We start from the raw sequence: 26463 nt of genomic DNA, 5'->3' as shown, positions 1-26463 counted from the left end.
GCTGGCCTGACGAGAGAAGAATGATGGTGAAGACAGGACTTTGCCAAGGCTCCGGCACCGGCTCAAGCGCTGCTGAGGTGCAGGCAGGGAGGAGCAGGGGTGCAGACAGGGAGCTGGAGTGCAGGTGTCACCCTGCAGGATGGAGTCCTGAGCTAATGTGACTATTTGACGCCGTGGCCGTACCACTGCCAGCTCAAGTCCTGGCTGGGTGGGCCGTTTTCCAGCCGGACAATTAAGCAGATTAACTAATTACCTGCACCTTGGCAGGGTCCCACGGCCCAGTGGCTGCCAGGGCGCTGCGTATCCGTGCCGGGCGGTTGGGAGGCAAGTGTGGCAGGTTTGGGGCAAGTGTGGGGCAGGGCCCCCCGAGACCTTCCTCAGCTAGTGGATCCGACTGCCCTCTCCCCTTGCCTACCCCTGGCGGCCGCGGGATCAGCCTCGGCCACAGCCCGCTGCTACCGCGCTGCTCGCTCCGGGCAACCCTGCCCGCGCCGCGGGCAGCATCCGCCGCCCCGCCGCGTCCCGGCCCCCGGGAACCTGCCCTGGTGCCCCTCCGGAATGCACGTCCCGGTGGATCTGCGCCACGGGGAACGCATTTACCCCCGAGTCCGCCCCAGCTAAGCCCCGCGGACCCTCCCGCCCCCGTGCCCGGCGCTGTGGATCCCGTCCCGGCGGCGGCTTCGCCCGTGCCCCGCGCCCCCCCTCCCGGTGCGGGCGGGCTCCCGCGCGGGTGCCCGCGGCTCGGGGCGGCGCGTGACCGGCTGCCGCCGCCGCCCGCTCCGCCGCAGAGCCCGGCCCGCACCGGCACCGGCACCGGCAGGTCAGCGCGGGGGGCTGCGGCTCCCGGGGCACCAGTACTGGGGCCGCCAGTGCTGCGGCGGGCGGCGGGAGGGGGCACCGCGGCACCGCGGCCCGCGCACCGAGCGGCGGAGCCGGCCCGGCGCGCTGCGGGCGGGGTCGGCGGGATGCGGCTGCCGCACCGTCCCCGCTGTGGTCCCGCACCGATCGCGGCCCGACTCCGCGGCAGCTCCGTCGGTAACGTGCGCCGCACGGCTGGGCCACCGCCACAGCACCCTGGCGGTCCCGGCCCCGTTCCCGGCCCGGCGGGTCTGAGCCGTGTGTGCGGCGGCAGCGCGGGGCACCGGGCCGAGCACCCCCACCGGGATGCGGCCGGGACGCACCAAGGTGAACGGTGCGCGGCGGAGCGGGGCCGCCGGCGGCGGGGACATCGGGCGAGGACACTGGGGATGGAAAAGCGTGGAGGGGACGCCGGGAGGGGCGCCAGGATTGAGCACCGAGGAGGGGACATTAGGGATGAAGCACTAGGAAAGGGACACCGTGGATGATGGGGTTCGGGACCACTAAGCACCAAGGACCACCCACACCGGAGAAACCGGGATGGGGAACACCAGGGGACACTGGGAAAGGGAAAACTGGGAATGGGGCCACTGGGAACGGGTGCAGCTGGGAACAGTGCCCAGGGCTACCCGGAAAGCCAAGCCACTACCTCTCTCTCCCTGGGCAGTGGGTGGCCAAGGGCACAGCAGACTCACGGCCAGTTGCACGAGTTACCTGGGCAGCTGCCGTGGATCCTGGCTCACCAGACCCCCATCCCCACAGGGCCGACTCGGTACTCACCATGGCTGCAGCACTGCTCGTCACCTGGGGGATGCTCCTCGCCACTGGGGTCCCTGCCAAGGCCCAGGAGGTGCTGCCGGCAGGGCTGTCCTTAGGTGGGGACCCCTTGCAGAGCCCTGCCTGGGGACAGCAGTGGCCAGGCCCATCCCCCACCTGGGAGGCATCGGGGGAGCCGAGCGGTGCCGGGGCCCCAAGGAGAGAGCACTGGGGAGTCAAGCACACCGTGCACTGGTCCCCACCGCTGCAGGCAGGAGATGGCACCAGGGCACCCCTGGAGATGGAAACCACTGTGACAGGCGCTGATACCAAGGTCTGGAAGGGTGGCAGCACAGTCCCGGCTGTGACCGAGGAGCCGCTTGTTGCCTGGCGAGGGCACGAGGCTGAAGGTCAGGACAACTCCCTGACCCATGGCTCTGCACTGGGGACACCAGGCCCTGAGGTGTCCACGGACAGAGGGGCAGACTCTCCAGGGCCACCCTGGGCAGGGCAGAGTGTCTCCAACACAGTCAGCAGCCCCAGCCCTCAGCCAACCGTATCCACCATTTCCCTGGACCCCACGCTGGCAGCGGGGATGAGGACAGCAGATGCCCACACAGCGGCAGAGGGACACGCAGCGGCCCCAGGCCTCTCTCAGGATGCACAACTCACTTCAGCCAGCAGCCGGTCGATCCTACTGGGCACAGATCCTGTCTCCGTTTCCACAGGCACGGGGCTGGCCTGGGGTCCCCACGCCAGTCCTGGCTCTGAGCAGCCTGTGGGCAGCTTGGGGGACATGGGAAGGCCCCTCAGCCCCTCCCCAGCCCAGCCCAGCTCTACCCCACTGCTGCACCACACAGCCCCGTCCTGGGGGCTGGCCGAGCCCTGGACTCGAGTGCTCCTGTCCCACCAGCGCAGCACTCGGAGGGCCCCACTCAGCCACGCCACCACCAGCCCTGAGGATGCAGCCCCCCGCACGGACCCTGGGACTACGGCGCAGCAGCGACCCCAGCCTGCCCCGGTGTCTGTCCTCAGCGCCGGCCCTGTGTCACCCCCCGCCTCCAGCACAGCCACCCCCAGTACCCTGAGCAGAGGTAGGAGCCAGTGCAGTGCGGGGGCACCCCTTGGTGGGGACCAAGCCCCCGCAGGTGTCAGAGCCCTGCTCTGCTCTCTCTTGCAGGGTTGCTGCCTGAGGAGGACGTCGGCTCCCCGCAGCAGGTGCGGGGTGCCGTGGGCCCTGTGAGATTTCCAAATGCCACCAAGACGACCCCACACCCAACGGCACATCCCACCACGGGGACGCTTGAGGCGAGGCACCCAGGTGATATAGGGCTTCGTCCAAGCCCATCCGTTCTGCAGATGCTGTGGGAGCCCATCCCTGGTGCTCAGGGCTGGCGGGGGAGAATGGCAGCTATCTTGGGCCGCCCAGCCGGGACACGGTGACACCTTCAATCAGGATTGCCACCTGACAACGGCCCTAATCTACTCCTGCCCGCAGGGATTAGCGCTAAATGCTCGGTGGGTGGGGGCTTCCCCAAGGGGGTGGGGGACGTGACCGGGGATGTGCCACTCCCTGCACTGCGCGTCCTGACAGAGAACCCCGGGAGGCGCCGGTGGACATAGCCCCAGCCAGCACAGGGCATCCCCCGCTGCAGTGTTGGGGCGCCACAGCTGATGCAGCCCAGCGTGGGGTGCAGGTGTGGGCCGAGTGCCACCAAGCCCCCCGCTTCCCCCTGACCGTCCCGCTCCTTCCTACCTGCAGACACGCCAGGGACGCAGACCCCAGCCTCCAGCACTGCGACCCCCTCGGCCACGTGGCGACAGGCAGGGATGACGCCTCAGCCACTCCCCCGAGACCCAACATCGCCTCAGCCACAGTCCAGCCGTGCCCCGCCGGCGCTGGGCGCCAACGCGACCGGGCTGCGCTGGGCCGAGCTACAGCGCCAGCTGGGCTTCTCCTGGGAGGCCCACGTCTATGGAGTGGCCGCCGTCTTCCTGCTGCTGGCGCTGGGCTGTCTGGCCGGGTTGGCGGGGACGGCCATCCTGCGGCCCCCACACCTTCCCCACGTTGTGGGGGCCCACGGGCTGCTGCTGGCCGCCTGCCTGCTTCGGGCCGCCTTCCTGCTGCTGGATCCCTATGGGGCGCGGGGCCGCCTGCCCGCTCCGGCTCTGCTGCTGCTCAACACGGCCCCTTTCCCCCTGCTGCTCACCGCCTTTGCCCTCCTGCTCCAGCGGCTGCAGCGCCTGGCCCAGTTTCAGCTGCTGCCATCCCGGCTGCGGGGGCTGCCAGCGCTGGGGACTGTGGCTGCCCTGCAGAGCGCGGTGATGGGAGCCGCCGACCTGCTGCCGCCTCGGCTGGGCCTCACGGCCGCGCTGGGGCTGCAGGCGCTGGGCTGCGTGGCGGGGGCTCTGCTGCTGCTGGGGGGGCTCTGGGGGTGCTGGCGGGTGCTGCGGGCGCCCTGCGAGGGGCCGGGGCCGCAGCCGGGGGCGCGGGCGCTTCTGGCGGCAGCGGTGGCGGGGCTGCCGGTCTGCGGGCTGCAGCTCTACAGCGCCGTGTGGCTGCGAGGGGTCCTGGGGCCCCACGGGCGCTTCTCCCGGCCCAGCTGGGCGGCACAGCTCTGGCTGCGGATCGGCGAGCTGGGCACGGCCGCGGCGCTGCTGGCGGCGGCCGCCGAGCCCGTGTGCTGCCGGTGCCGCCGCCGGAGCCCCGCCGGCCACTCCTGCTGGGCCAAGGCACTGCGGTACTTCTGCGCCGGCCGCAAGGCTGATGCACCCGAATACCCCAACAACTGCTACGACTGGGCCGGTGGCAGCACCGGTGGCAGCGGTGTGGAGCGGACGCCCGCCAACGACATCTCCAAGAACCTCATCCGCAACCCGGCGGAGCAACTGCCCCTGCGGGCTCTGAAGGACAGCAACGAGGTCTGGGCAGCTGGCACCGGGATGCCGGGGCTCAGTCCCAAGTGCCCCAACACGTTGGCCGCCCGCTCCTGCGCCGCCTTTGAGCAGGGTTCGTCTCCCTCCCTGGGGGAGCTAATCTTCCGCCCGCCGTCCCCCATCGACCTGCGCCGCAGCATCGACCAGGCGCTCTGCCGCCGCCACCTCCTGCACGACGGCCTCTTCGGCCGACCCCGCCGCGGCTCCGGCTCCTCACTGCACGGCTCCCCAGCTCCTGACAAGACCCCCAGCTCGGGGCGCATGGTGCGCTGCAGCTCGCTCACGGAGCTGCCCGGCCGCCGCCAGCCCCCCGGCAGCATCACTGTCACCGTCACCGCCTCAGCCAGCTCGCTGGAGAGCAGCTCACTGAAGATCAGCTGGAACCCCTGGCGCCACGGGCTGTCGTCGCCCGACAGCCTGCCCCTGGACGAGGCGCCCAGCCGCGCCCCTCTCCTGGTGCCCGCTGGAGCCCCCGGCTGGGAGCGAGAGGGTCCCCGCGCCTTCCCAGCCCTCGGCAAGGCGGTGGATTCCCGCAGCCTCTCCAGCGACACCATTGAGCTCTGAGCCCGGGACAGGCAGAGAGAGACTGGTGGTGCAGGAGGAGGATGAGCCCAGTCGTGAGGATGCGGGGCTCTGATCCTGCGTCCCTATAGGGCCGGGCAGGGGCGGTTCCATTTGTGCCAAACGAGAGAAATAAAGAGTTTATGCTGGGAGGAGACGGTCCCGTTGGCATGTCAAAGTGGTGGTGGGTAGCAGCATCCCCAATCCCCGCCAATTCTGACTGTGAGCAGCCAAGCTGGGTGTGCAGAGCTTTATTTCCTGAGATATGGACACACAGACAGATGGGCACACCCCGACGGACAAACCACGGACAAATGCAACGGCCACACTCATGCATCCAGCAGGGCCCCCTCACCAGCACAGCACCCTACCAGCGGTGAGGGGCCCCTGGCCCCCCAGCCTGGGAGGGGAGATGGGCTCTGCCCAGGGATGGGGGGGCAGCTCTCCCAGCCGCACAGCTCAGGGAATGGGGGGACCCAGCCTCCCCCTCTCCCACAGGGAATGCCCTCATGGGAGGGGAGTCCTACAGGGCCAGGAGCCCCAGCCTGGGGGCAGATAGCAGGTTCCCTCCCTCACCTGCCCCTTCACCCCCTCACCTGTCACAATGCCAGGCCTCTCCTCCAGAGCACGAGGAGCTGGGGGCAGCATGCTGTGCCCCCCACACGATGCTGCACTGCCTGGCATCACCCCTCCAGCCAGAGGGAGCTATGTGGGAGCCCCCAGGATCAGGTACTCCTGGCTCATTCTGCAGGGACAGGGAAAACAAGACCCTACACTAAGGGGGGGGCTGGGGGATGCATGCAGGGCACAGCATCATGTGCAGGATGCAGCCTTGGCAGCCAGCCCTGCTTGGGGGAGGCCCTGCACCCCAAGCTGAGTCTGCCCCTCCGCTTGCGCCCAGCAGCTCCAGAGCTATCTGCCCTTCATGAAGCCATCGAGGACACGGTCACTGCGGTCAGAGAGCCAGTAGCCGGCCATGGCGGCCACGGCACCGATGAAGATGGCAGTGAAGACCATGTCACCCTTGGCAGCCAGCGTGGCAAGGGCACAGATCATCACACCAAAGAACATCTGCTGCAGCACCACCACCTCGTCATCAGTCACGTCATCAAAGAAGCCCTTCTCTGGGGCATCTGCATGGACAACACTCGTGGGAGGGCACAGCTGACCAGCGAGAGCCCCCCACTATGTCCCACACCCCCTGCCCAATGCCCGTGTCCCCCTGCATTGCATTAGGGCATACCAGGAGGCTTGTCCTCAACGCACTGCCCGTCTCGGCGGATGTGGCCTTGCGCACAGACACAGCGGTAGCTGCCCTCTGTGTTCTCACACACCTCCTGCACCCCCGTGCACACCGGCTCCTCGGCACTGGCACACTCATCCACGTCTGGAGGGGAGACAGGGCTCAGGCAGGGCTTGAGCAGTGAAGAGAGGACAGCATGGCCCCCCAGTCCATGGGAGGCACTCACCCAGGCACTTGGCTCCGTCCCGCCAGTAGCCCTTGTTGCATTTCTTGCAGCGAGCCGGCCCAGCGCCCATACAGCCGATGCAAGCCGTAGAGCAGTCTGCCTCAGGGAAAGGAGCCAGGGTTGCTGATGGAGCTCCTTCCCAGCCCAGTCAGGGTTGGCCCCAAGCAGGGCAGAGCCACCTGCACAAAAACCCCCCACCTCCTCCTGACCTCGGCACTCGTAGGAGCCCTCTGTGTTGACGCAGTACTGGTTGGCTCGGCAATGCGCCATCTCCGTGCCACACTCATCTATGTCTGCAGGAAAGATGGGGACAGCCCCGCTGGGCCTCAGCTCCACGGACACAGCCCCACGGCCCTGAGCTCATCCCTGGCCTTCACTCACCGATGCAGCGGTGCTCATGCAGCACCCAGCCCCTCTTGCAGCGAAGGCAGCTGGAATCTTCAGGCCCTGTGCAGCGCCCGCATGCCTGGTAGCACTCTGCAGGCAAGGAGGGCAATGTGGACACAGGCAGGACGGAGCTGCTTGTACCCAGTGCCTGGGCAGCACCGGTAGAGCCCCCACCTACCAGCACACACGAGGTGGCTCTTGTTCCGCGAGGCCTCATAGTAGCCGTCACCGCACTCGGCACAGAACGGGCCACCGTAGCCCGGGCTGCAGACGCAGAGGCCGGTGCCGCGGCGTGTGCCATCACCATCGCATCGCCCGTTGCCGCTGCAGGGCTGCCGGGGCCCACCGGCACAGGCTGCGTGGGGAGAGACCATCCAGCTGGCAGCCAGGGTGGGAGGCAGCAGCCAGGGGGGCCCCTCCAGCCCTACCACCACCCCACTCATCCCACAGTTACTCACATCGGCAGTCTGGGCCGTAGGTGCCGGGCGGGCAGCAAAGCATCAGCCTGTCCACACACAGCCACTGGAAAAAGTCAGGGTGCTGCTGCCGCCTGGGGAGGGGGAGATACAGCACTCAGCACCCTGCCATCCCTCTGTGCCCCCTGCCATCCCCCCGTCCCTATCCCTAGACTCACTCATGGAACCACCACTGCTCCACGTGCTCCTCACTCCGTTCCAGTAGTTGGTGGCAGGCAAAGTCTGAGGGGGCACAGACACCCTCCAGCACCTCCAGCAGACGGGTCTCACTGCGGGGACATGAGCCAATGTGGGATATGACTTCTGGAGCAGCTAGACTCTCTCAGCCTCTCACTGGAGTCACTTACCTGTGCTGGTACTTGGACAGCTTCTCCTCCTCCCAGGCTGTGTTACCCCCGCCAAAGCCCTCATGCTCTGTCCGCTCCAGGCCCTGGGTGCATGGGGGAGTCACAGTGCAGGCACGGGAACGCCCCAATAACCCCTCTACCCGTAGGGTTCCGTGAGACACCGTCACCTCCAGGGACCCACCACCCTCTCCCCTCCCCAGGGCCCAGTCATTGTGCCCCTGGGAATGCTGTAGGAGTGCCACCACTTCACCACTCTCTCGCCCAAGCCATCCCTCTACCGGGCCCTGTCACTACCCTTACTCCTCCGGCCTGTGATGCGTCTGGACTCCCCAGGCACATCACCCCACCCAGGACCCCCTTCGTCCCTGCTCACTGTCACCTCCAGGCCGTGTCTCCCATACCTGCCACCCATGGGCCCCTCCCGTCACTGTCTCCTGGCCCCCAGCTCCCCCCCGAAGCAGCGGCTGTGTCACCCCACACCCCTCGGTGCCATTACCCCCCGTGTGCCCCCGCGCCGCGGCTTCCATCATTCCCGTGTCCCCCCACCCCGCACCCTGATGAAGCTGTCGGCGAGGCCGCGGCAGGCTCGGCACGGCTCGGCCCCGTCTCGGTGGGGGTCGGGGTCGGCGTGAGCCGCCAGCAGGACCCCCCAGAGGAGGGCGGCCCCCAGGAGGCCCCCCCGCAGCCCGGGCCCCCCGCGCCGGGGCGAGCGCGGCAGCGGCGGCAGCGCCAGCGGCCCCATCGTCCGCCGGCCCCGCCCGCTGACTCAGCGCCCGCCGCCCCCCGCCAATGGCCGCGCGCCGCCGCCGCCGGCCCTCCGCTCCCAGCCAATCCGCGCCGCGCCCTGGGCCCGCCCACCCGCGCCTTAAAGGGGCCGCGGGCAAAACTCGGGGCCGTGGTAGCGCGGATGGGCTGCAGTCGGTGACACCGCACGGAGCGGGGGTAGCGCGGATGGGCTGCAGTCGGTGACACCGCACGGAGCGGGGCCGGCTGCTCGGAGCGCACCGGCCCGACTCTGCCTGGCCTGGGCGTAGCCCTCAAACATGCCCCCCCCCTCCCCCCCCCCCCCCCGCTTCCAGCCCAACCAGGCCGGTTCACCTTCCCCTCCTCCACTCAAAGTAGTCCAGTTCCCTCTCACTGTACCCAAATTTGCCCAGTTCCCCCTCATCTCACCCTAAACTGGTCCAATTTCTTCTCACACTTTCCCCCAAACTGTCCCAGTTGCCAATCATCCCTCAATGAGCTGGTCCAGTTCCCCATCACCAACCCAAATTGGTCCGGTTCTCCAAACACCCTCCAACCAAATGCACCCCCTTCCCCTTCACGCCCCAAACAGCCCAGCCCTCTTCCTGTCCCCACCCCCTATACCTCCCCATCATCCCTCTCCATGCCATCCCAGTCCACCCCATCACCCCTTCCCAACCCATCCCAGTCCCTGCTGGACTCAGAGAGGGACTCACACTCAGCAAAAAAACCTGTCACCCCTTTATTCCCCGACCGCCCGCTGCAGAGCCTCGGCCACCGCCGCCACGTATGGCTCTAGCCACCGGCCCCTCTGCCGAGCTGGTCCTGCCAGTGCCTGCAAGAACCCCTCCATCTCGCTGGGCAATGCAAAGGCAGGGGCTGCCCGCAGCGCTGGGGGCACTGCCGGCACCAAGGCCTCCAGCCGGGCCACCACGTAGTGCCCATTGGCCATCGCCAGCACTGGCATGGCACAGGACAGAGCCGCCGTGAACACCTCGCAGGGTGCCACAGTGGGGACTTCACCAGGGCCAGGGCTGTGCCGGGCCCCAAGGCTGCTTTCAGCGGCCCCAGACTCCGGCACAACCCCGGCCCCTGTGTCCCACTGGTGTGCAGCAGCAACAGCTGCTGGAGAGAGGAGGAGGATGATGGTGTCACTGTGACGCAGTGCCCGGTGATGCTGGGCGTGCAGCCAGGGCAGTGGCCCCAAAGCCGCTACCCCACTGCCACCCCCCGGTGCTGCCACCACCGTCAGCCCCAGTGAGTGCAGAGCTGCCATCAAGGCACACGCTGCCCGCTCCGCCACCGGCTCTGCTGCGTGCACCAGTAGCACCCGCCGGCCTTGCAGCGGACCTGAGGGAAGGGGGTGGTCATCAGTGTCTGGATCCCTCTAGGCACCCTGTACCCACCCTATGCTGGGAAGCACCCACGATGAGGGAGACCATCCCCTGCCTCTGTCACCCAAACCTGCAGCACCTCCTGTACCCAAGATAAAGAACAGCCACAATGGGAAAGCAGCTGAGACTACCACTGACGTGAGACCTCAATCCCCTTGCCGAGCTCTTTACCTACCCTAAGGGACAGACACGGTGGGAGGCAGATTGCAGTCTGACCCCTCCCACCCCCCATAGGGTTCTCACCCTCTTCTCTGCTTCCCTACACCCCTACCTACCCCGTCAAGCAGGCAAACATGAACTAATTCGGGTGGGGACCTCATCACTTTGTCCTCTGACCTCTCTGAGATAGGCATAGACTGCCCACTCCCCCCGAGACCCCAGGCTCAACCCACACTCACCCTTGGAGCCATAGCCAGGCCTCAGGGATTTCAGCCATCCTGTGGGGAGGAGAGGCAGTGAAGTTCCAGGAGAGGTCCCAGGCCAGGGACAGCCCCCAGAAGTGCACCACTCACCTTTCATGTCCTCCTTCTTCATCAAGAGCAGCAGTAGGAGACAGGTGGCCCCCAGTAGCACCCCCATCCACACCAGTGCCCAGTGGGTACGCAGGTCTGCAGGGCAGGATCTGCGTCCACCAAGGGCCCCCGGCACCCATCAAAGGTCTCCAGTGGCTCCACCGGGGAGTCCCCTCCCTCAGCCCTCTATTATTCCTCCTCTCCCCCACTGTGGCTGTCAACACTCACACTTGTGCAGGGGACAGGCCCAGAGCGCAACCCCAGTGCTGTTTGATGCGTGCCACAGCTGCAGGGGACACAGGGACATGTCAGACACTGCCCAGTCCCTGCCCACTGCCCGCTGGCTGCTCACTGACCTGCTGGCACTGCCCCACTGCCACATCTTGCTGCAGATCCTGCTCCAGCAGCCCAGGGTGCCCTGCGCCCTGCAGCAACACAGCAGGTCAGAGAGCGGTGCCACCACTGCCGGGCACAGGGGTCCCTGTGCCACCAGTGCCACTGCTGCCAGGACACGCGGGTCTCTTCCTCTTTACCGTGCTGGTGAAGCTGGCAAGGGGTGTGCAGGCACCCCTCTCCACGGCACACAGTGAGGCATTCCCCCCACGCTCCAGCAGCAGGAGGTCATCGGAGCGGCCGGGCAGCACTCCTGGGAATGTGTCAGGGGGCTGGGTGGGTGCTGAGGGGAGGCCAAGGAGGGCTCCCCCACAGCTGGACCCACAGGCAGCCACTACCCTCCCACTCCAGCAGTACTCACGGTCCCGCAGGCACTGGGTCAGCCGGACCTGCCCACTGCTCCACACCTGTCCCAGAGAGTGGATTAATAGTGCCTGGGGGTGATGTGGGGCTGCTCATGGGGCAGCTGTGGGGCAGAGTGGTGTCCTACCTGCACGCAGAGGTTGGGGTGTGGCCGCAGTCCTCCAAACTCCTGGGGTCCCTGTGAGTGGAAGGGATGCTCCATAACTGTCGCCACCATCCTTCGCAAAGCCCCCAGTGCCCCACAGAGCCCTACTCACCTGCCCCCTGGCAGGCTGCTGCAGGCCAGGGAGCGGTTGGCAGGGCCCAGAGGGCACTGGCTGCCAGCAGGGCACCAGCTCAGCCAGGAGGTCGCAGGGGGCTGAGAGAGAGCAGGTCAGCACCTGCCCCTCGATGTGCAGGACCAGACGGCTCTGTGCCCACAGTCGCTCCCAGGCCTCAGCATCTGCAGCGGCACCAGGTAAGGGGTGTCACTCCGTGTGGTGTCCCCTCAGGACCCACTGTGTCCCAGCCCCCTAGAGCCCAGCCTCAGACTGAAGATACCATGAGAGAAGGGGCACAGGGTGGCCCGTAGTGGGTCCTGGGTTTCCGGCCAGACCTGGGAATGGGGAGAGAGACAAGAAAAGTATCCATGCTGTGACCATGACCTGGCTGGCTCCCTTGGGAGCCATATCTCCAGAGGGAGGAGATATGTGGAGCTTGGAGCCCCTCTTTAGTGGCATCCTGCCACCCCCACAATGCCCTGTCTGGTGCCTACCTGCAGGCAGAGGCAGGGCAGCACCTCATCAGCAGGTAGGACATAGTTCATGGGACTGCTCTGCTACCAGCAACCAGATGTGGGTCACCCCGTGGCAAATCACCACCAGCAGGGTCACCCAGGGGGCTCTGCTCCCAGGGGACCCTCTCCCAACACACTGCCTATAACACAGACACGGCTTCTCGGGAATGGGGAGGAGGGCAGCGACCGGAGAACAGGCAGGGCGGGGGTGTCAGGGAATGGGGTGCATACTCACTGTGGTCACCGCACGCCCCGGCCCACTGGTGCCATGGCTATGGTTGTGGTAGAGCCGGAGTGTGTAGCTGTGCCCCACTGCAGCCCCCTGCACCTCCACAACCACCTCCTTCTGCCCAGGGGAGACTCGCAGCCTGGGCACTGTATCAGAGGCAACTCAGGTCACCCAGCTCCTGGCACTGCCCGCCCAGCACCATGGCACAGGGCACGGCACCCCCCGGGTCACTCTCACCCCTGGTATCCACTGCCCGGCTCTCCCCAGGGGATGCAAACCGAAGCGGGGTGACGCCAGCACCTACCTTGGCACTGGGGGACAGCAGCCTGTGCTGCGGGCCACGAACAGTCTGTGGGGACAGTGAATCAGTGGGCAGGAGGGCTGGGGCCACTGCAGGGGACCTGCCGGGGCTCACCTGGCACCCGCTGCTGCTGGCTCAGCCTCTGCCGGCCCCGTGAGTTCATGTATGCTGAGATGTGGAGTTCGGAGCCCAGCGGCGCCTCAAAGCACCGGAAGATCACCCAACCCTGGGCAGGAAAACCACCACCCCACTGCGGTGAGGCACCGGCACCGCCAGCACCCACCTCCCTGGGGCACGGGAACGGGACCCCCCACGCCACAGAGATGCGCTGATGCCAGCGCCCACATCCCCAGTGCCCAGGGACTGAGAGTGTTGGGACGCCCGTCCCCCGTGTCCCGCATCTACATACCACGGTTCGGCCGCGCAGCGCGGGGCCCAAGGGTGCCCAGATCTCCACGGCCACACAGCGGGACGAGGTGTACGCGTGCCCAGAGAGCAGCAGCAGCCCAGTAACGTTGGGCTGGGACGAGGTGGCCCCATTCGCTGGTGACCACTGACCCCCATCACCGCTGTCCTCTGTCCCAGAGGTGCCCGGCTGCACGGAGAGGCGGGACTCGCTGGCGGTGCTGGTGGCAGGTGACCAGGCCAGGCGCACGCGTGCCTCCAGGCAGGGCACACAGGCCGTGGGCTCGGTGCAGCGCAGGGCCGGCTCCAGGCGCAGACGAGCCAGGGCCAGCCCGTGCCTGGGCCCCGGGAGCTCTGTCCCGCACAGCACATCGGTGTCTGGGGGGACAGAGAGGGCAGCATGCGGGTGGAGTCCCCGTGCCCTGGGTGGGGTGGGGGCCACGGCACGCTGAGGGCACTTACCCAAGAGGCGGCAGGCGAGGCCCTGGGGGGAGGCAGGGGTGAGGCCGGTGGCGGTGCCAGGTGCCCGACGCCCGCGGGCTGGTGACACCGACCCACCTGGGAGCAGGCCAGGGTGTCGCGGGGGTCCCCACGGCCACCCGCCGACCCCACCAGCAGCACCAGCAGGAGCTGCCCCAGTGCCTGCATGGTGGGGCCGGGGCCTTCGGGTGCCCCGGGGCCTTCGGGTGCCCCGGCCCCACGCTGGCTACGCCCCAGCAGCCTCTCTCCCGGCTCCTCGGGCCCCACCGCCGCCGCCGGCTCCTGCTTCCTGCTCTGATCCCGGACACCCGGGTCCTTGCGTGGCGTCAGCAACCGCCCTGGGGTGGGGCCTCCTGTTCCCGCACCGACCACGGAGGGCTCCCTGCTCCGGCACCCTTGGGAAGGGACTGGGGCCCCGCAGAGACGAGTTGGCTCCACGGCACGGGCACGGTGCCCGGCTGGCCCCAGGCAGCCGCAGCGGCTGTGGGACATGCTGTGACACCCGTGCCGGTAGAGGCTGTGCCCAGCCCGGTGTGTCGTCTCTCCGTGCTGCAGAGGAGCACTGGGCAGCCCCCAACCCTCCAGGGCACCAACAAATCCCCTCGTTACACCAGAGAGACAACAGGGCAGGGTGAAATTACACCTTTATTGCTTCCACCCCAGACCAAGTCCTGCTGGCAATGTCGAGGCAAAGAGCAGGGCCGGGCTATGCCCAGCACCTGCCTCCCTCTAGCCACCTGTGCCTGGGCAGGGCAGGGAACATCTCCTACTCTCAGCTTCTTCCTGCACCACCCCAACCCCTTGCTTGGCTGTGGCATCCAAAGGGGCTTCTAATGGGCTCTCCTCCGGAGCAGGTCCCTGTATGGGAATAAAGCTGTCTCTGCTCAGGACAGCATCTCTGCTCCTGGCCGCAGATGACCAGCTGAATGCTAGTTCCGGCCCCAGCAGCACTCTCCATGACTGAGGCCAGTCCTGCTTGGAGCCCCGCAGACCCTTCCCGGGGTACCCCTGCTGCCACCGCAGCAGGCACACGTTCACCTGTGCCCTGCCTTTTCCTAGCAGAACACCTGCCCTCACCGGGGCGCTGCGCCCAGCCCTGCACTCCCTGCAGCCATGCCCAGCTCAGGCTCAGCCTGGGCACTCAGGTGCCAGAAGCTGCCCCGGGGGGCTGGGGTGGAGGACTCCCCTCCCTGGCCCCTGCCTCCAGCAGCCGATGCAGGAAGCCCCCCACCCTGCCCCGACGGCAGCGGCGAGGGGCTGGAGGGCTGCCCCGCAGGGCACCCAGCAGACCGGGCAGCTGTCGGGGCAGGCGGTAGGTGGGCAGGGGCCGAAGGGGTCGGGGGACATCGCGAGGGCTGCAGAGCCGGCTGAAGTACGCCAGGACCCACCCGCCGCCGCGGCCCGCCGCACCCAGCTCCCCATGCAGGCAGGCCATGGCTGCCCCAAAAATGTCATGGGCATCCCCGGGTGTCCCGTCGGCCATCCCGACCTGCCACCGATGAAAGAGCCGGGCACTGCCCCGGCTCCAGAGGAGGAGGACAGTGCCACGCTGGCGGCCCACGCGGCCTCGCTGGGCGTAGAGCCAGGGCAGGGCGCCCGCCTGACCCAAGCCACCTGCTTCCCACAGGTCCAGGTGCACGTCACAGCCCAGCCCTGCACGTAGCCGCTCGGCCAGGGCACACACCAGCCCCAGATGCTCCTCGGAGTCCGGCGAGTACAGCAGCAGCACGGGGCGCCCGCCAGGGACACCTGCAGGATGGAGGGGACAGCAGTGACAGCTCAGCTCCATGTTCTACTGGCATCCCCTGGGGACACCCTGGCATCCAACAGCATCTGCCATCCACCACCCTGGGACCCCCTGCAGCCCAGGATCTGGCACCCCTGGCACTCCAGCCCCTCCTGCCATCCCTCCTGCAGCCCCTTCGGGTGCTCCTCACCATCATCTGGCCTCCAGGCACCACAGCAGTTGAGGAGCAGCACAGTCATGACCAGTCCCAGTGCCAGCACCAGCCCCAGCAGCCCGAAGTGCCTGCGGGAGACTGGGAGAGGGGTGGTAAAGGGGGTGTCTGCCCATTTCCAGCGCCCCCTGAGTCCCCTCCAGGACCCCCTCTCACCATCAGGACAGAGCAGCTGCTTCCGAGCAAAATGCACGTCCGAGCGCCACACCTGGGGAAGGGTCTGGGTAAGAGGGGGATCATGTTGGGTCCCCAATAGCACAGATGGCAGCACAAGTGTCACCTTACCAGCACGCAGCTGCCCAGGATCTGCACCGGCAGCAGCAGCATCAGCTCCCCTGGAGCAGAGCCCTCTGGCTGCAAAGCACAAGGGCAGGGTCGGTGCGGGTCTGTCTCCACTGTGTCCCCACCAGCCCTGCACCACTCACCTGTGTGACAGTGTAGAGTGGGGCCTCAGGTTCACACTGCCCACCCCGGCGCTGGCACAGGGCTGCGCTGAAGGCTGCAGGGATGCGGGAGGTGAGGCGCAGGCGCAACTGGAGACCCCAGACACTCACCGAGACATTCCAGGCAGTCTCTGCGGCCACCAGAGAGAGAGGAGAGGTTGCAGGATGCCCAATAGGGTAAGGGGTGCAAGGGACCCCTGGGGAAGGGCTGTGCTTAGCCCAGGGCTGCCTCCTGCCCATAGGGCTCACCTGGCTGGTGGGGACACTCCACATGGCTGCTGTTCTTGTAGGAGAACTGAGAGGAGGTGGGATCAACAAAGGGCAGGGTGAGCTTCCCTCACCCACCACAAACCCCCAACCCCTTCAGAGATGGTGCCCACCCACCCACAGGAGCTTACTCGGAAGCAGAGCTGGGGGTGCACGTCCACTTTGTCCAGTATATACACCTGGAAAAAATGGAGAGCATATCATAGTTACCATCTCTGACCCACACAGCCCACAGGCACCCCAGTGCCCACCCACTGCCCTATAGGCACCCTGAGATCCAGTGGATGCCCCAGCCAGTGGCATGGTCCCACATCCTGTGACTCCTCAAGATCAGGAGCCCTCACCTGCTCATCCTCACTGGCTGTGGAATTGGGGATGTCGTGACAGGGTGCAGCCTCATCTGCTGCCTCCCTCCAGCAGAGGGTGGCCTGTGGGTGCAGGGGGCAGCTGGCAGTCAGCTCCATCACCATCTGGTCCTTGCTGCTGGTGCTGTAGTCGTGGAAGCGCACCGAGGACCACAGCTCGGGACCATCTGTAGGGCATTACGTCAGCGGGGTGGGGAGACACCAAGGGACACCCCTGGGACTCAGCTCCCCTACCCACAGGCACCAGGCACTCACATGCATCTGGCTGGTCACGGAAAGGGCAGCGTTTGCTCCGTGGGCTGTCGTGGTGAGAGTAGGAGGCCTGGGGCAGCAGAGCAGGATGGTAAGGGCAGGATGTGCCCCCACCCTTCATGGGAGGGCAGAGGAAGGGGCTCCGGTGGCTGTAGGGGAGGGCAACCCACCTCAATGCACAGGCAGGGCACCAGGAACTCGTACGGCAGTGAGATGTGGTGGCCCCCCGGCACCAGCACCTGCAACATGGAGAGAGCATCAGCTGGCAGGAATTGTGTCCCCCAGTCTGGGATGGGGGTGTCGGCAGGCAGAGCCATTACCTGCCGGTGGAAGGGCCCGGGCAGCTCCTCACACTCCAGGGCCAGCTGGTGGCACAGCCGCACCACAAGGGCAGGACCCACAGGCACCCACACCTCAATGGCTCGCACCTCAGGGACCCAAGCATGGGTAAAGACAGGCCCTGCAGAGCAGACAGGGTGTCAGCTGGTACTGGTGACCCCCCAGAACACCTCCCAACTTCTTCAGTCTCACCAGGGGGCTCAGCGGTAACCAGATGGCTGCAGCTTAGGGCGAAGCCCCGATCTGGGATGGTGCGAAGGGAGACGAGGACTTGCCTCCCGCTCTCTGCCGGGAAGCAGTCGAACTGCACCTGCCACTGCGAGAAGGAGAGGGTCAGTGGGGGTACTCCGGGCCTCGGCGTCCCACGGCTCCACTGCCCACCGCAGACTCACCGCTGAGCTGGCCAACGCCCGGCGTCGCTGCCAAACCTGCAGCCAGCCAGCCCGGTTGGAGCCCAGCTCCAAGAAGGTGAGCTGCAGTCCCCGGACACCGCCGAGCTCTGCGAGAAACGGCGTGGGGTGCCGGCATGGGTGGGGGAACGAGGTGTGTGTCCCCCACCGCGGGGATGCCGGCCCCGCCGCCCCCGCCCGTACCTGAGGTGGGGAGAGCCAGGCGCACCCGCAGGCAGGGCTGGCAGGGCTGCGCGGGCAGGCACAGCCGGGCACGGCTCAGCGACAGCGCGGGCGGCTCCAGCGGCGGCCCGGGGCGGGAAGGGCGGCGGCAGCGGGGGCGGCTCAGCGTCCTGTCGGCTGCAGAGGGAGAGCAGACGGGGGGCGGCCGTGCGCTGGGGGTCCCGCAGGCAGCAGGAGCCCCGGGCACTGGGAGTGCTTGGACGGGGGAGAGCCCCGGAGAGTCCCGGGAAGGTGTACTCGGAAAGGAGGTGCCCCGGGGATCCAGAGTCCTGGCAAACCGGGAGCCTCGGTGATTCTGAGTCCTCGGAAGCGGGAATCCCCGGGGATCGTAGTCCTCGGAAACAGGGAGCCCCGGGTATCCGGAGTCTTTGGAAGCGGGGAGTTCCAAGGGCCGGGGAGTTCCAAGGGCCAGTAAGTTTCGGGGATCAGGAGTCCTCGGAAGCGGGGAGCCCGGTGCCCCGGAAACCGGGAGCGCCCCCCCCCCCTCCCCATCCTCCAGGACCCGGTAGCGCGGGCAGGGGAAGCCCCACCATCCCGCCGCACCCTGGAGCCGGTACCGCCGGGCAGGGGCAGCCCCGCGCTGACAGCCCCGCCCCGCCGCTACTCACCGGTGGCCCGGCACTCCTGCAAGCAAAGAGACGGCAGTGAGCGCGGCGCCGCCCGCCCCCCACCTTCCCCCACCGCCTCCCTTCCCCGGCGCTCACGAAGTTGGCGGAGACCCGGAGGCGGGTCACGGCGGCCGCGGTCCCGGGCGGCAGCAGCAGCAGCGCGGCGGCGGCGGCGGCGAGCAGCAGCGGGAGCCCCATGGCCGAGCGCCGCCGCTCCCCTCTCCGCCCCGCCCCGCCGCATTCCTCCACCGGCACGTGCGGCCCCGCCGCCACCCCCAACCCCCCCCGCTGCCAGGCGGCGCTTCCTGCGGCGCAGACACGCGTGGGAGAGCGGACGGTGCTTTATTTCCACAGAGCAACACGCGGAGGAAGGGGCATCCACCCCAGGGACCCTCCACGGCCCCAGCCCTAGGGGGTCCCCCGCCTTGCATGAGAGCCCGGGGCCGGGGTGAGGCTCAGACAACTCCACCCCGTGGTCCCCGAGGATCCCCCACCCACCGGAGCTGCGCCAGCGCTGCCCCACAGGACTGAACCGCAGAGCTTCAGCACCTCAGGGAGCGCACCTATCCCCCCACTCATTTCTTCTTCTTCTCCTGCGTGCTAGTGAACCAGGAGTCCAGCAGCTTCTTGCTGTAGTAGAGTTGCCAGCCATGCACCTGCGCGGCCACCACCACCACCAGGTACATGACAGAGACGGCCGAGAAGCCGAAGATGAAGCGGTAAGCCTTGCCGTGGCGGTACAACTGCTGTGCCATGGGGAACATCTCCATGGCCCCGTAGATGAGGGGAGCCACGGAGAAGAGGCCGGTGCTGATCATGGAAAGTACCAGGTAGCTGATGTTGTTGCGGGGGAAGGACAGGAGACCCAGGAGGGAGGGCAGGATGCTGAGCAGGTAGGGATACTCCCACTGGTAGGGCATGGCCACCTGGTCGTGGGGCAGCAGCTTGAGGTGCCCCACGACCATCTGGGCCAGGAGCAGCAGCCAGAGGACCACATGCGTGTAGATCAGCTTCTTGATCTCCGACTTGAGGGTCACGCTGGGGAGAGAGCGTGGGGCCATCAGGGCCTGCTGGGGTCGCGCGTCCCCCGCCCCGGAACCCCGGGAAAGGGGACACCTACCTCATCTGGTAGTGCGAGGCCACTCGCTCCCGGTGCTGGAAGTCGCTGCCATCGGTTCCGGCAGCGCGGGGACCCCCGCGGGAGGCCATGGTGCCGTCCTGGGGACACACAGCGTCAGGCGGAGCCGCCTCCCCGCCCGCCTCCCCAGCGCAGCCCCGGCACAAGCCCCCCGGAGCCTCCCTCCCGCGGCGACAGCCCCGGGGCTCCCTCCCCGCGTCCGCCCGGCCCTCCGGGACATCCCCGGGGTGACGCCCCCGCGGGTGACGCCCCCGGCCCGCCGCTCCCCGCCGCGCCGCACCTGCGGGCGGGACCCTCTGCCCGCGCTTCCGCTGCTCTATGGCCGCGGCCGCCGGCTCCGGATGCCGGGGGCGCCGCTGGGCGCAGGCGCGGCGGTGCCGCCATGGCGGGGAGCGGGAGCGCCGCCGCCGCCGCTGCCGCCCGTGGGCTGGCGGGACCGGGAGCGCGCGGGGGCAGCGGCGTGTACAGGGGGTGCGTTTATGGGTGGGGTGCGTGTGTACGTGGGGTGCGCGCCCATGGCGTGCTGGCACCCGGAGAGGCGTGGGGGCTGGGGGACGCACACGCGCGGGTACAGAGGGGTTATGAGGTTGGGGTTATGGGGGGGTTGTGGGATTGGGGACATACCTGCGGGGTTGAGGATGTGTGAGGACAGGGGCTGGGGAAGCATGAGGGTGCAGAGACACGTGGAGAGGAGGGCAGACTGTGGTGGGTGAGATGGACACGCAGAGTGGGGTGCAGGGTAGGTGACTGAGGGAAGTCCCACCTGTGTCCCCCTGCCCACTCCATCCTATGCAGGTGGAGGCGGCTGCTGTGCCCCAAGAAGACGCTGAGGCTGTTGGAGGGCTCCGTGGTGCACCGGGAAGGTACCTGCGACAGGGGAGAATGGGGGCGAGGGAGAGAGTGAGTGAGGTACATCCTGACCAGGCTTCCCCTCACTAGGAGCCCTGCTGGCACTGAGCAAGCCCCCAGGCCTCCCCATTCTGGGTGAGTACAGGACAGCAATGGGGGGTCTGCAGGGGTGGGGGTATCTCTGGAGGGGGCTCAGCAGGTGCTGACCCCGCCAGCATCTCCCCAGGGCGCCCTGGGGACCTGAGCCTGGATTCCCTGCTGCCGGCACTGAGACGACGCCTGGGCCTCGCTGCTGAGCTCCACGTGGTGAAGGCTCCTGCCAGGTGTGGTAGGAGGTTCCAGGCTGGAGGTCCTGGGGTGGAACTGGGGCTGCTTTTCGCCTTTGGGGTCTCAAGCAGCCATGCTCCACAGGGAGTGTTCTGGCCTTGTCCTCCTGTCCAGCTGCTACCACACCACTAAGAAGCTCCAGCAGTTCTTCACCAATGCTCGCCAGAGAGGCCAGTACCCTGCCACATATCGGTGAGTCCTTGGGACTCCCTGCCAGGCTGGCATGGGAGTCCTGTCCCCTTCTCACCACCTTACCCTGCAGTGCCATCACTGTGGGAGTCCCGGCGGAGGTGGAAGGTGAGATCTGCACTGGGCTGTGCTGGCAGCAGCAGGGGGACAGAGCCATGGTAAGGGGGTGCCAGCAGGCTGGGGGCACTGGGGATACTCCAGGGAGTGCTGAGGGCTGTGCTCTGCAGGTGGTGCCGGTGCCAGCCCCAGGACGCCGCAGCCTGGTCAGAAAGGATGTGAAGATCACCCTGACACACTACCGGGTGCTGAGCGCTGTGGGGGGCTGTGCCCTCCTCCAGCTCCAGCCCAGGACGTGTGAGTGGCCCGCCAACACCTCCGCCACCCCAGCCATGCTTCCTGACCCCTGCAATCTCACCTTCTCTCTGTTCCTCCCCAGCCTTCCCAGAACAGCTCCAGGTGCACCTGACACTGCTGCTGTGCCCGGCCCTGGGCGACCACGAGCACTCTTCCCACGTGGGCAGGGTGCTGGGAATGCCCTTCTTTCTGAGCCCCGAGACCGCCCCGGCGCACACACAGGTACGTGGCCAGGGTGGATACTGAGTGGGGCATTCAGCACAGCCCTCAGTGATCCCACTGAGCTGCCCACTCACATTGCAGGTACTGGACGAGGAGTTGCTGTCCCGGCTGGAGCTTTCTCCACAACAGCTCCATCACCTCCCGCTCCACATCCACCTACAGGAGCTAGTGCTGCCTGAGGGCCCCCTCTGTGCCCCTCCACCACCCTACTTCTTGCACACTCTGCGCTGTCTGGGGCTGCCTGAGCAGTAGGAGCCCTAGTCCTGCAGGGGAATACCCACTCCCCACTTCTGCTCTCTGCCACCCCATTAAAATCCCCCCCTGCTGCCTGGGTGATTTAGTTAGTACTCAGTTCTTTTCTTGGCACACAGAGGATGCATTTCTCTGGCTGTCCCTCTGGCTTTGCTGGGGACACCAGCCCTGCCACCACTCTTGCCTGTTCTGGTTCCAAGTGCTAGAATGTAGCAGTGTCATCACCCACCACAACTGTCTGGCAGGGGTGACCACAGACAGGAGCAGAGGCAGCTTTTCCTGCCTGCTCTCTGCCCTGGCAGTTCCCACCCACAGCCCCATCCCAGGGGCAGTCCTAGCCCTCCCCACAACTCTGACACACAGAAGGTCCAAGACAGACTCCTTATCACGGAATTATTTTAAAGTGTGCATGAGGGAGGAGCTGGGTACCGCGACACAGCAGTGGGAGCTCTTTGGGATGAGAGGTAGGCAGGGACTGCAGTGTTGACCCAGCAAGGACAGGGAGAGTGCTGTCCACTCCTGGGGGTGTCTCAGTGTCCCAAGTCTTCTACATCCCATTGGGAGCTGCTGTGTGCCTCTGCTTCAGGCACAGGATTCTGGTGCTGTGTGCAGACAGAGGTTGTTGCAGAGGCTTGGCAGGAGAGAAGAAGCATGCATAACCCTGGGATAGCCAGGGGTTGCTGGGGGTTCCCCGGGGTGGTGGCACAGGTGCCCAATCCAGGGGACAACTATTAATCTGGGGCTGTGCAGGCTGGGGCTGCCCAGGCAGGTGACCAAGTCGTGGCAGCCCCTGGCTCCCAGCAGAGGAGCCCCAAGGCTTTGGTGGTGCTGGGGCATCAAAGCTGGGGGAAGGGCAGTAGCTCTGGAGCAGTTGCTCAAGAGGAGGCAGCTTCCCTGTTGCTGTTCTGGGCTGGGTCGCCTGGGTGATTCTGCCCCCTGGGGACACAGATGGCTTGGAGGCACTGGGCACCTTTGTAGGAAATCGAGGCCATGCTCTCTGGGGCACCTGGGTGCTTCTGCCCCCCAGGGACACAGGGAGCTTGGTGACACTGGGCACCTTTGTAGGAAATCGAGGCCATGCTCTCTGGGGCACCTGGGTGCTTCTGCCCCCTAGGAACACAGGGAGCTTGGTGACACTGGGCACAATGGTGAGGAATTGATGCTGTGCATGGGCTCTGGCCCCTGGGAACGCAGGATGGTGAAGGGCATTGGCCACAGCGGTGGGGGGCTTGTCTTGTTCTTGCTGCTCTGCTGGCTGGGGATTCTTCAGGGAACAGCCTTTGACCATCAGCTTCACATGTGCTGACAGAGACTTGGGCACAGCTGCCTGCAGGGAGACAGCAGGGAGTGTGGGCTCAGGGTGCCTGGGGGGTGTCTGCCCCCCATCCCCCCAGCCTACCTCCTTGTAGATGAGCTCAAACGCTCCAATGGAACAGGTGGGGTTGTGCTTGCGGTCGAGCACGAGGCGCAGCGTGTCCCGCTGGACGTTGGCACAGAGCCGTCGGGTCACTGCCGAGGAGGGGCTCATGGTGGGGCAGGAGTTGATCTCCAGCAGCCAGGGCTGGAAGTCCTCCCCGACAAGGAAGTCGGCCCCATAGAGCTCGAAGCTGCCCTTGCGGAAGCGCACCTGGTCCTGGGCACTGCGCAGAGCGCTCAGGATCGCCGCCTTCATGCCGGGCACCAGCACGTGGTGCCAAGCATCTGCCTGCCCCAGCTGTGCTAGGTATTCCTGGAACTGCTTGTTTGACCAGATCTTGTCAGGAGGCACACGGGGGTCCTGGTCTGGTGATGTCTTGTACCACTTCTGGATGGAGACGTTGCAGAGGTGCCTGGCACTGGGCCAGGGAGAGTGGGGCTGGGTCAGGGTGTGCCAGGGTGCTGGGGTGTGGGGAGCTGGGGTGGGGGGCACTCACCGCTCCAGGTGACACAAGGAAAAGGGCCTGGAACAGAAGCGCAGGTAGCAGTCTTGGTAGAACCAGACCGTCAGTGGCTTCCAGTCAGTCACAACAAACCATTGCCGGATGTCGAATTTGGTGCCAAAAATGGTCAGCAGCCGCTCCACGTACTTCTGCACCACCCATCTGCCCACCTGCACCGAGGGTGCTGTGCAGCTCCATGCCAGCTGCAGCACCTCCTCCAGCCGTGTCGTGCAGATGATACCTGAGGAACACAGTGATTGTAGGACCTCTCCTAAATGGGGAGCTTTTGTGTGCTACCCACTTCCCCCAGCCTTACCCCTGCCTTGGGATTCAGCACCAGGCTTGAGGATCCAGATGTTGAGCTTGCCCTCCATGTCAAGCTGGGGCAGCTTCTCTGCCAGGTGTCGCAGCAGGTTCTGGCAGTGCTTCTGCTGCTGCTTGGTTAGCACCAGCCCTGCCCCCTCACTGTGGGGATGAAGGGGGCCTCAGGATCAGCCCTGGCATGGTGCCCCTGTCCCCCCATCCCACTGGGCACTCACTGTGCCACACGGTAGTATTGCTGCAGGAAGCGGTCCCAGTCGATGCATGTCCTGCATGGGGACGGGGTGTTCCTGTCGATGTCCTGGTGCCGTAGAACACTCAGGTGCTGCTCACAGACCTCCAGGGCTTCCTCCACCAGCTCAGGGTACAGGGGGGAGCCTGGCCGTGCTGTGGAGTGAGAGATGTGACTCCTATGCCAGCCTTGGGGCCAGAGCCTCCCTGTGGGATGGGTGGCTTCAGGTGCATGGGGATGGAGTGGGGAGCAGAGCACCTGTAAGGTGGGCCAGTAGAAGCGAGTGGGGAATCCCAGACCACAGCCATGAGCAGAGGCTGTGCCTCCAAGGTCAGCTATCAGCTGTCCCTAACTCTACTCTCTGCCATCATCCCCAAGCCCAGCTCCATGTACTCACCCGCCCCCTTGGCCGAGTTTGGGACCTGCTGAGTCCTCACTGGCCTCTCCCCAGCCTCCTCCAGGGCCAGTTTGAGGAGGCTGCGTGCTGCTGTCAGGCGGAAATCCTCTGCAAGAAGGAGGCATCATCCCCAGCCATTCCTGCGCAGGACATTGGAGGAGTGGGGGCACAAGGAGGGACAGGAAGGCAATAGCCTTCATCTCACCAATGAAAGCTTCTCGCTCATCCATGGTCCCCAGCCGGTAGCACCGAGGGAAGAAGGTGTTGGGGTCAGCTTGCTCAATCCACGGCAGCTTTTGTAGGCTGAGGCACAGCCCCTCCTGTTTAGAGGAGGTTGTCAGTCCCTACTGGACCCCATCTCCCTCCCCAAGTGCTCCAGCCCCCCACCTTAGTGGTGAACGCATCCACCCGGGCATAGTGGTTCACTATGTTGTCCTGCTGCAGCAGCTTGCGATCGATGGTGTCAAGGAAGTTGGTCCAGATGAAGTTTGGCGAGCGGTCCCGCACCAGGTAGGACTGGTGGAGGGAGGAAGCCAGGGTGGTACACAGAGCCCCCATCCCACCCTCATCCCTTGTCCAAGGCTGTGCCCATGCCTGGGGTCACAGGGGAACGGTGCTGGGGGCAGTGGCAGGGCTCAGCCCCAGCCCTCTCTGCTAACCATGAAGTCATGGATGCCATTGGGGTCCTCATCACACTGCTCTTCCTCCTTCTCAGCAGGTGGCCAGGGGTAGTGCAGGGGGTCTGTGGGCCCCAGAAAAGGCTGTGCCCCACCAGGTGGGTTCAGCAGTGCCTCCCTCTGCCCACCACCACCATTACTTGGCCGTGTCTCCAGCCGCTGTTTGTTTTGGTCACCAAAATGCTGTCTGCCCATGCCGGGGAGCTTCTTCTCCACCCAACCTCGGGCTCGCAGCTCACGGCGGATGATGGGATAGGTGCCCTGTACCACGAAGATCTTCTTCTCCTGTGCAGAGACCAGTGGGCTCAGCCTGCCCTAGTCCTGGTTCCCTTGGCTCGGCTCTCCTGAGCCAGAAATGCAAAAAATGCAAGCAGGTGGCATTTGAGGAGTGTGAAGTAAGGTCCCTCACCTTAGTGGCCATCTCTACATGCAGCCTGGCCTTCTTGAGCTGCTCAGGGTTAAGTGAGTGCTGGCAGCCAACCTGGTAGCTGGTGGTGGTGGCTGCTGAGTGCCCTGTGAGGACAACCCTGTCTGAGCCCACTGTCCCCACATCCCCAGTCCCACAGGACAGGCATGGAGAGGTAGAAAGCACTGACCTGCCTGCCTCTGCCTGCCCAAGCTTCGGGCCCTTGAAAGGGCAGTCTCTGACCTGCTGAGCCTCGTGCCAGTGCCCCTGCTGTACTGCACAGTCCCAGGATGCCCCACTGTGCCCTTGTCCCCAGCCTGCTGGACTGTGCAATGGCTGGAGTGTACCCTGCTCAAATGCTGTCCCCGTCTGGGGGACTGTGTGCCTGCAGCACTCCTCTCTGTGTCACATTGTCCCATGATAGCCTGAGGGAGAGGGGAGCTGTGGGTGGCTCTCCCTCCTCTGTGCCAAGCGGGTTGTCCTATTCCCCTGTCCTGCTGGGGACTGAAGTCAGAATCCAGCACAAGACATGGCCTCTAAACTCCAGTACCCCTGATACCAGAATGAAGGATGTACCTGCCCCAAACCCCAATACTGCTGTGATGTCACAGCCCCAGCTCCAGCCACCACAATGGCTCCACTGCACAGGAGGGGGGACACAAACAGCCCCCCTATGCCCGTAGCCAGCCATCCCCCACTCAGACCTCACACCCTGCCCGAAATCCTTTTGTGGCTCACACCCCAAGCCCCTTGCTGCCCCCAGGCCAACTTCAAGTCCTTTCATACTCTCCTGACACCCCCATGGCCCCTCACACACCATCAGGGCTGACCCCAGTTTGCTGTTGCCACACTGTGCCCCTTCAGTTCCATGTCCTGCTCCCATTCCATGATCTGCTCTCCCAGGCCCAGAGTGGCCTCCCCCCATCCCC

The 26463-nt window shown here is 66.3% G+C and overlaps 7 protein-coding genes across 9 annotated transcripts; 2 read left to right on the top strand and 5 right to left on the bottom strand.

Annotated features, from left to right (window-relative positions):
• The first annotated feature begins 763 nt into the window (after positions 1-763).
• Positions 764-5264, top strand: PRRT3 (proline rich transmembrane protein 3). Of its 2 annotated transcripts, none has more exons than XM_040076698.1 (4): positions 764-820; positions 1621-2708; positions 2795-2935; positions 3377-5264. In XM_040076698.1, exons 2-4 carry the CDS (start codon positions 1640-1642, stop codon positions 5113-5115), a joined length of 2949 nt encoding a protein of 982 aa, XP_039932632.1. In that variant the 5' UTR covers positions 764-820; positions 1621-1639; the 3' UTR covers positions 5116-5264. The 2 variants fall into 2 exon arrangements, with proteins under 2 accessions (XP_039932632.1, XP_058278276.1); XM_058422293.1 differs by lacking the exon at positions 764-820 and having other exon boundaries at positions 1634-1733; positions 1886-2708.
• An 84-nt stretch (positions 5265-5348) lies between these two features.
• On the bottom strand, positions 5349-8533 carry CRELD1 (cysteine rich with EGF like domains 1). Its single transcript, XM_040076699.2, has 10 exons — positions 8345-8533; positions 7792-7874; positions 7603-7713; positions 7427-7518; positions 7147-7323; positions 6963-7058; positions 6791-6874; positions 6582-6677; positions 6356-6499; positions 5349-6245 (listed from the first exon to the last, which is right to left on the bottom strand). The coding sequence occupies exons 1-10, from the start codon at positions 8531-8533 to the stop codon at positions 6025-6027; spliced, it is 1293 nt and encodes a 430-aa protein (XP_039932633.1). The 3' UTR covers positions 5349-6024.
• Positions 8534-9277: 744 nt separating this feature from the next.
• IL17RC (interleukin 17 receptor C) lies at positions 9278-13879 on the bottom strand. The gene is given in 19 exon segments (XM_040076657.1): positions 9278-9885; positions 10328-10366; positions 10442-10537; positions 10670-10727; positions 10798-10866; positions 10975-11087; positions 11196-11241; positions 11325-11375; positions 11455-11639; positions 11738-11792; positions 11952-12014; positions 12208-12347; positions 12506-12550; positions 12617-12728; positions 12912-13285; positions 13370-13391; positions 13466-13786; positions 13789-13851; positions 13853-13879. Coding segments are annotated over 19 exon segments (2487 nt in total).
• A 3-nt stretch (positions 13880-13882) lies between these two features.
• On the bottom strand, positions 13883-18449 carry IL17RE (interleukin 17 receptor E). Its single transcript, XM_040076659.2, has 16 exons — positions 18348-18449; positions 18252-18267; positions 17605-17760; positions 17404-17510; positions 17204-17327; positions 16993-17132; positions 16843-16911; positions 16676-16742; positions 16400-16587; positions 16187-16234; positions 16038-16083; positions 15771-15919; positions 15631-15699; positions 15502-15553; positions 15325-15426; positions 13883-15136 (listed from the first exon to the last, which is right to left on the bottom strand). The coding sequence occupies exons 1-16, from the start codon at positions 18447-18449 to the stop codon at positions 14529-14531; spliced, it is 2043 nt and encodes a 680-aa protein (XP_039932593.1). The 3' UTR covers positions 13883-14528.
• A 125-nt stretch (positions 18450-18574) lies between these two features.
• On the bottom strand, positions 18575-19736 carry JAGN1 (jagunal homolog 1). 2 transcript variants are annotated; one of them, XM_040076289.1, is made up of 3 exons: positions 19670-19736; positions 19372-19469; positions 18575-19289 (listed from the first exon to the last, which is right to left on the bottom strand). In XM_040076289.1, exons 2-3 carry the CDS (start codon positions 19458-19460, stop codon positions 18827-18829), a joined length of 552 nt encoding a protein of 183 aa, XP_039932223.1. In that variant the 5' UTR covers positions 19461-19469; positions 19670-19736; the 3' UTR covers positions 18575-18826. The 2 variants fall into 2 exon arrangements, with proteins under 2 accessions (XP_039932223.1, XP_039932224.1); XM_040076290.1 differs by lacking the exon at positions 19670-19736 and having other exon boundaries at positions 19372-19474.
• A 35-nt stretch (positions 19737-19771) lies between these two features.
• Positions 19772-21677, top strand: RPUSD3 (RNA pseudouridine synthase D3). The gene is made up of 9 exons (XM_040076105.1): positions 19772-19860; positions 20185-20252; positions 20329-20373; positions 20465-20561; positions 20650-20757; positions 20828-20912; positions 20982-21108; positions 21191-21330; positions 21412-21677. Exons 1-9 carry the CDS (start codon positions 19772-19774, stop codon positions 21580-21582), a joined length of 930 nt encoding a protein of 309 aa, XP_039932039.1. The 3' UTR covers positions 21583-21677.
• A 287-nt stretch (positions 21678-21964) lies between these two features.
• On the bottom strand, positions 21965-26381 carry TTLL3 (tubulin tyrosine ligase like 3). Its single transcript, XM_040076107.1, is given in 10 exon segments — positions 21965-22909; positions 22982-23417; positions 23496-23742; positions 23818-23966; positions 24041-24209; positions 24452-24559; positions 24657-24771; positions 24839-24967; positions 25111-25413; positions 25538-26381. Coding segments are annotated over 10 exon segments (2610 nt in total). The 5' UTR covers positions 25550-26381; the 3' UTR covers positions 21965-21967.
• Positions 26382-26463: the final 82 nt, after the last annotated feature.

The sequence above is a fragment of the Hirundo rustica genome, chromosome 12 (genome assembly GCF_015227805.2).
Source record: "Hirundo rustica isolate bHirRus1 chromosome 12, bHirRus1.pri.v3, whole genome shotgun sequence".
NCBI lineage: Eukaryota > Metazoa > Chordata > Aves > Passeriformes > Hirundinidae > Hirundo > Hirundo rustica.
The sequence above is the reverse complement of the archived record's forward strand: the minus strand, read 5'-3'. Positions and strand labels throughout refer to the sequence as shown.

Coding starts and splice junctions, on each gene's coding strand:
- IL17RE (XM_040076659.2), bottom strand. CDS start 18,449: ATGGGGCTCCCGCTGCTGCTCGCCGCCGCCGCCGCCGCGCTGCTGCTG. Junction 17,328..17,403: donor GGGCGTTGGCCAGCTCAGCG/GTGAGTCTGCGG, acceptor TCCTTCTCGCAG/TGGCAGGTGCAGTTCGACTG. Junction 16,084..16,186: donor ACCCCCAGCTCTGCTTCCGA/GTAAGCTCCTGT, acceptor ACCTCCTCTCAG/TTCTCCTACAAGAACAGCAG.
- CRELD1 (XM_040076699.2), bottom strand. CDS start 8,533: ATGGGGCCGCTGGCGCTGCCGCCGCTGCCGCGCTCGCCCCGGCGCGGG. Junction 7,519..7,602: donor GAGCAGTGGTGGTTCCATGA/GTGAGTCTAGGG, acceptor CCCCCTCCCCAG/GCGGCAGCAGCACCCTGACT. Junction 7,059..7,146: donor GAGCCACCTCGTGTGTGCTG/GTAGGTGGGGGC, acceptor CCTTGCCTGCAG/AGTGCTACCAGGCATGCGGG.
- RPUSD3 (XM_040076105.1), top strand. CDS start 19,772: ATGGCGGGGAGCGGGAGCGCCGCCGCCGCCGCTGCCGCCCGTGGGCTG. Junction 19,861..20,184: donor GGCAGCGGCGTGTACAGGGG/GTGCGTTTATGG, acceptor CATCCTATGCAG/GTGGAGGCGGCTGCTGTGCC. Junction 20,913..20,981: donor AGCAGGGGGACAGAGCCATG/GTAAGGGGGTGC, acceptor TGTGCTCTGCAG/GTGGTGCCGGTGCCAGCCCC.
- PRRT3 (XM_040076698.1), top strand. CDS start 1,640: ATGGCTGCAGCACTGCTCGTCACCTGGGGGATGCTCCTCGCCACTGGG. Junction 2,709..2,794: donor CCCCAGTACCCTGAGCAGAG/GTAGGAGCCAGT, acceptor TCTCTCTTGCAG/GGTTGCTGCCTGAGGAGGAC. Junction 2,936..3,376: donor GCTTGAGGCGAGGCACCCAG/GTGATATAGGGC, acceptor TCCTACCTGCAG/ACACGCCAGGGACGCAGACC.
- JAGN1 (XM_040076289.1), bottom strand. CDS start 19,460: ATGGCCTCCCGCGGGGGTCCCCGCGCTGCCGGAACCGATGGCAGCGAC. Junction 19,290..19,371: donor GCCTCGCACTACCAGATGAG/GTAGGTGTCCCC, acceptor CTCTCTCCCCAG/CGTGACCCTCAAGTCGGAGA.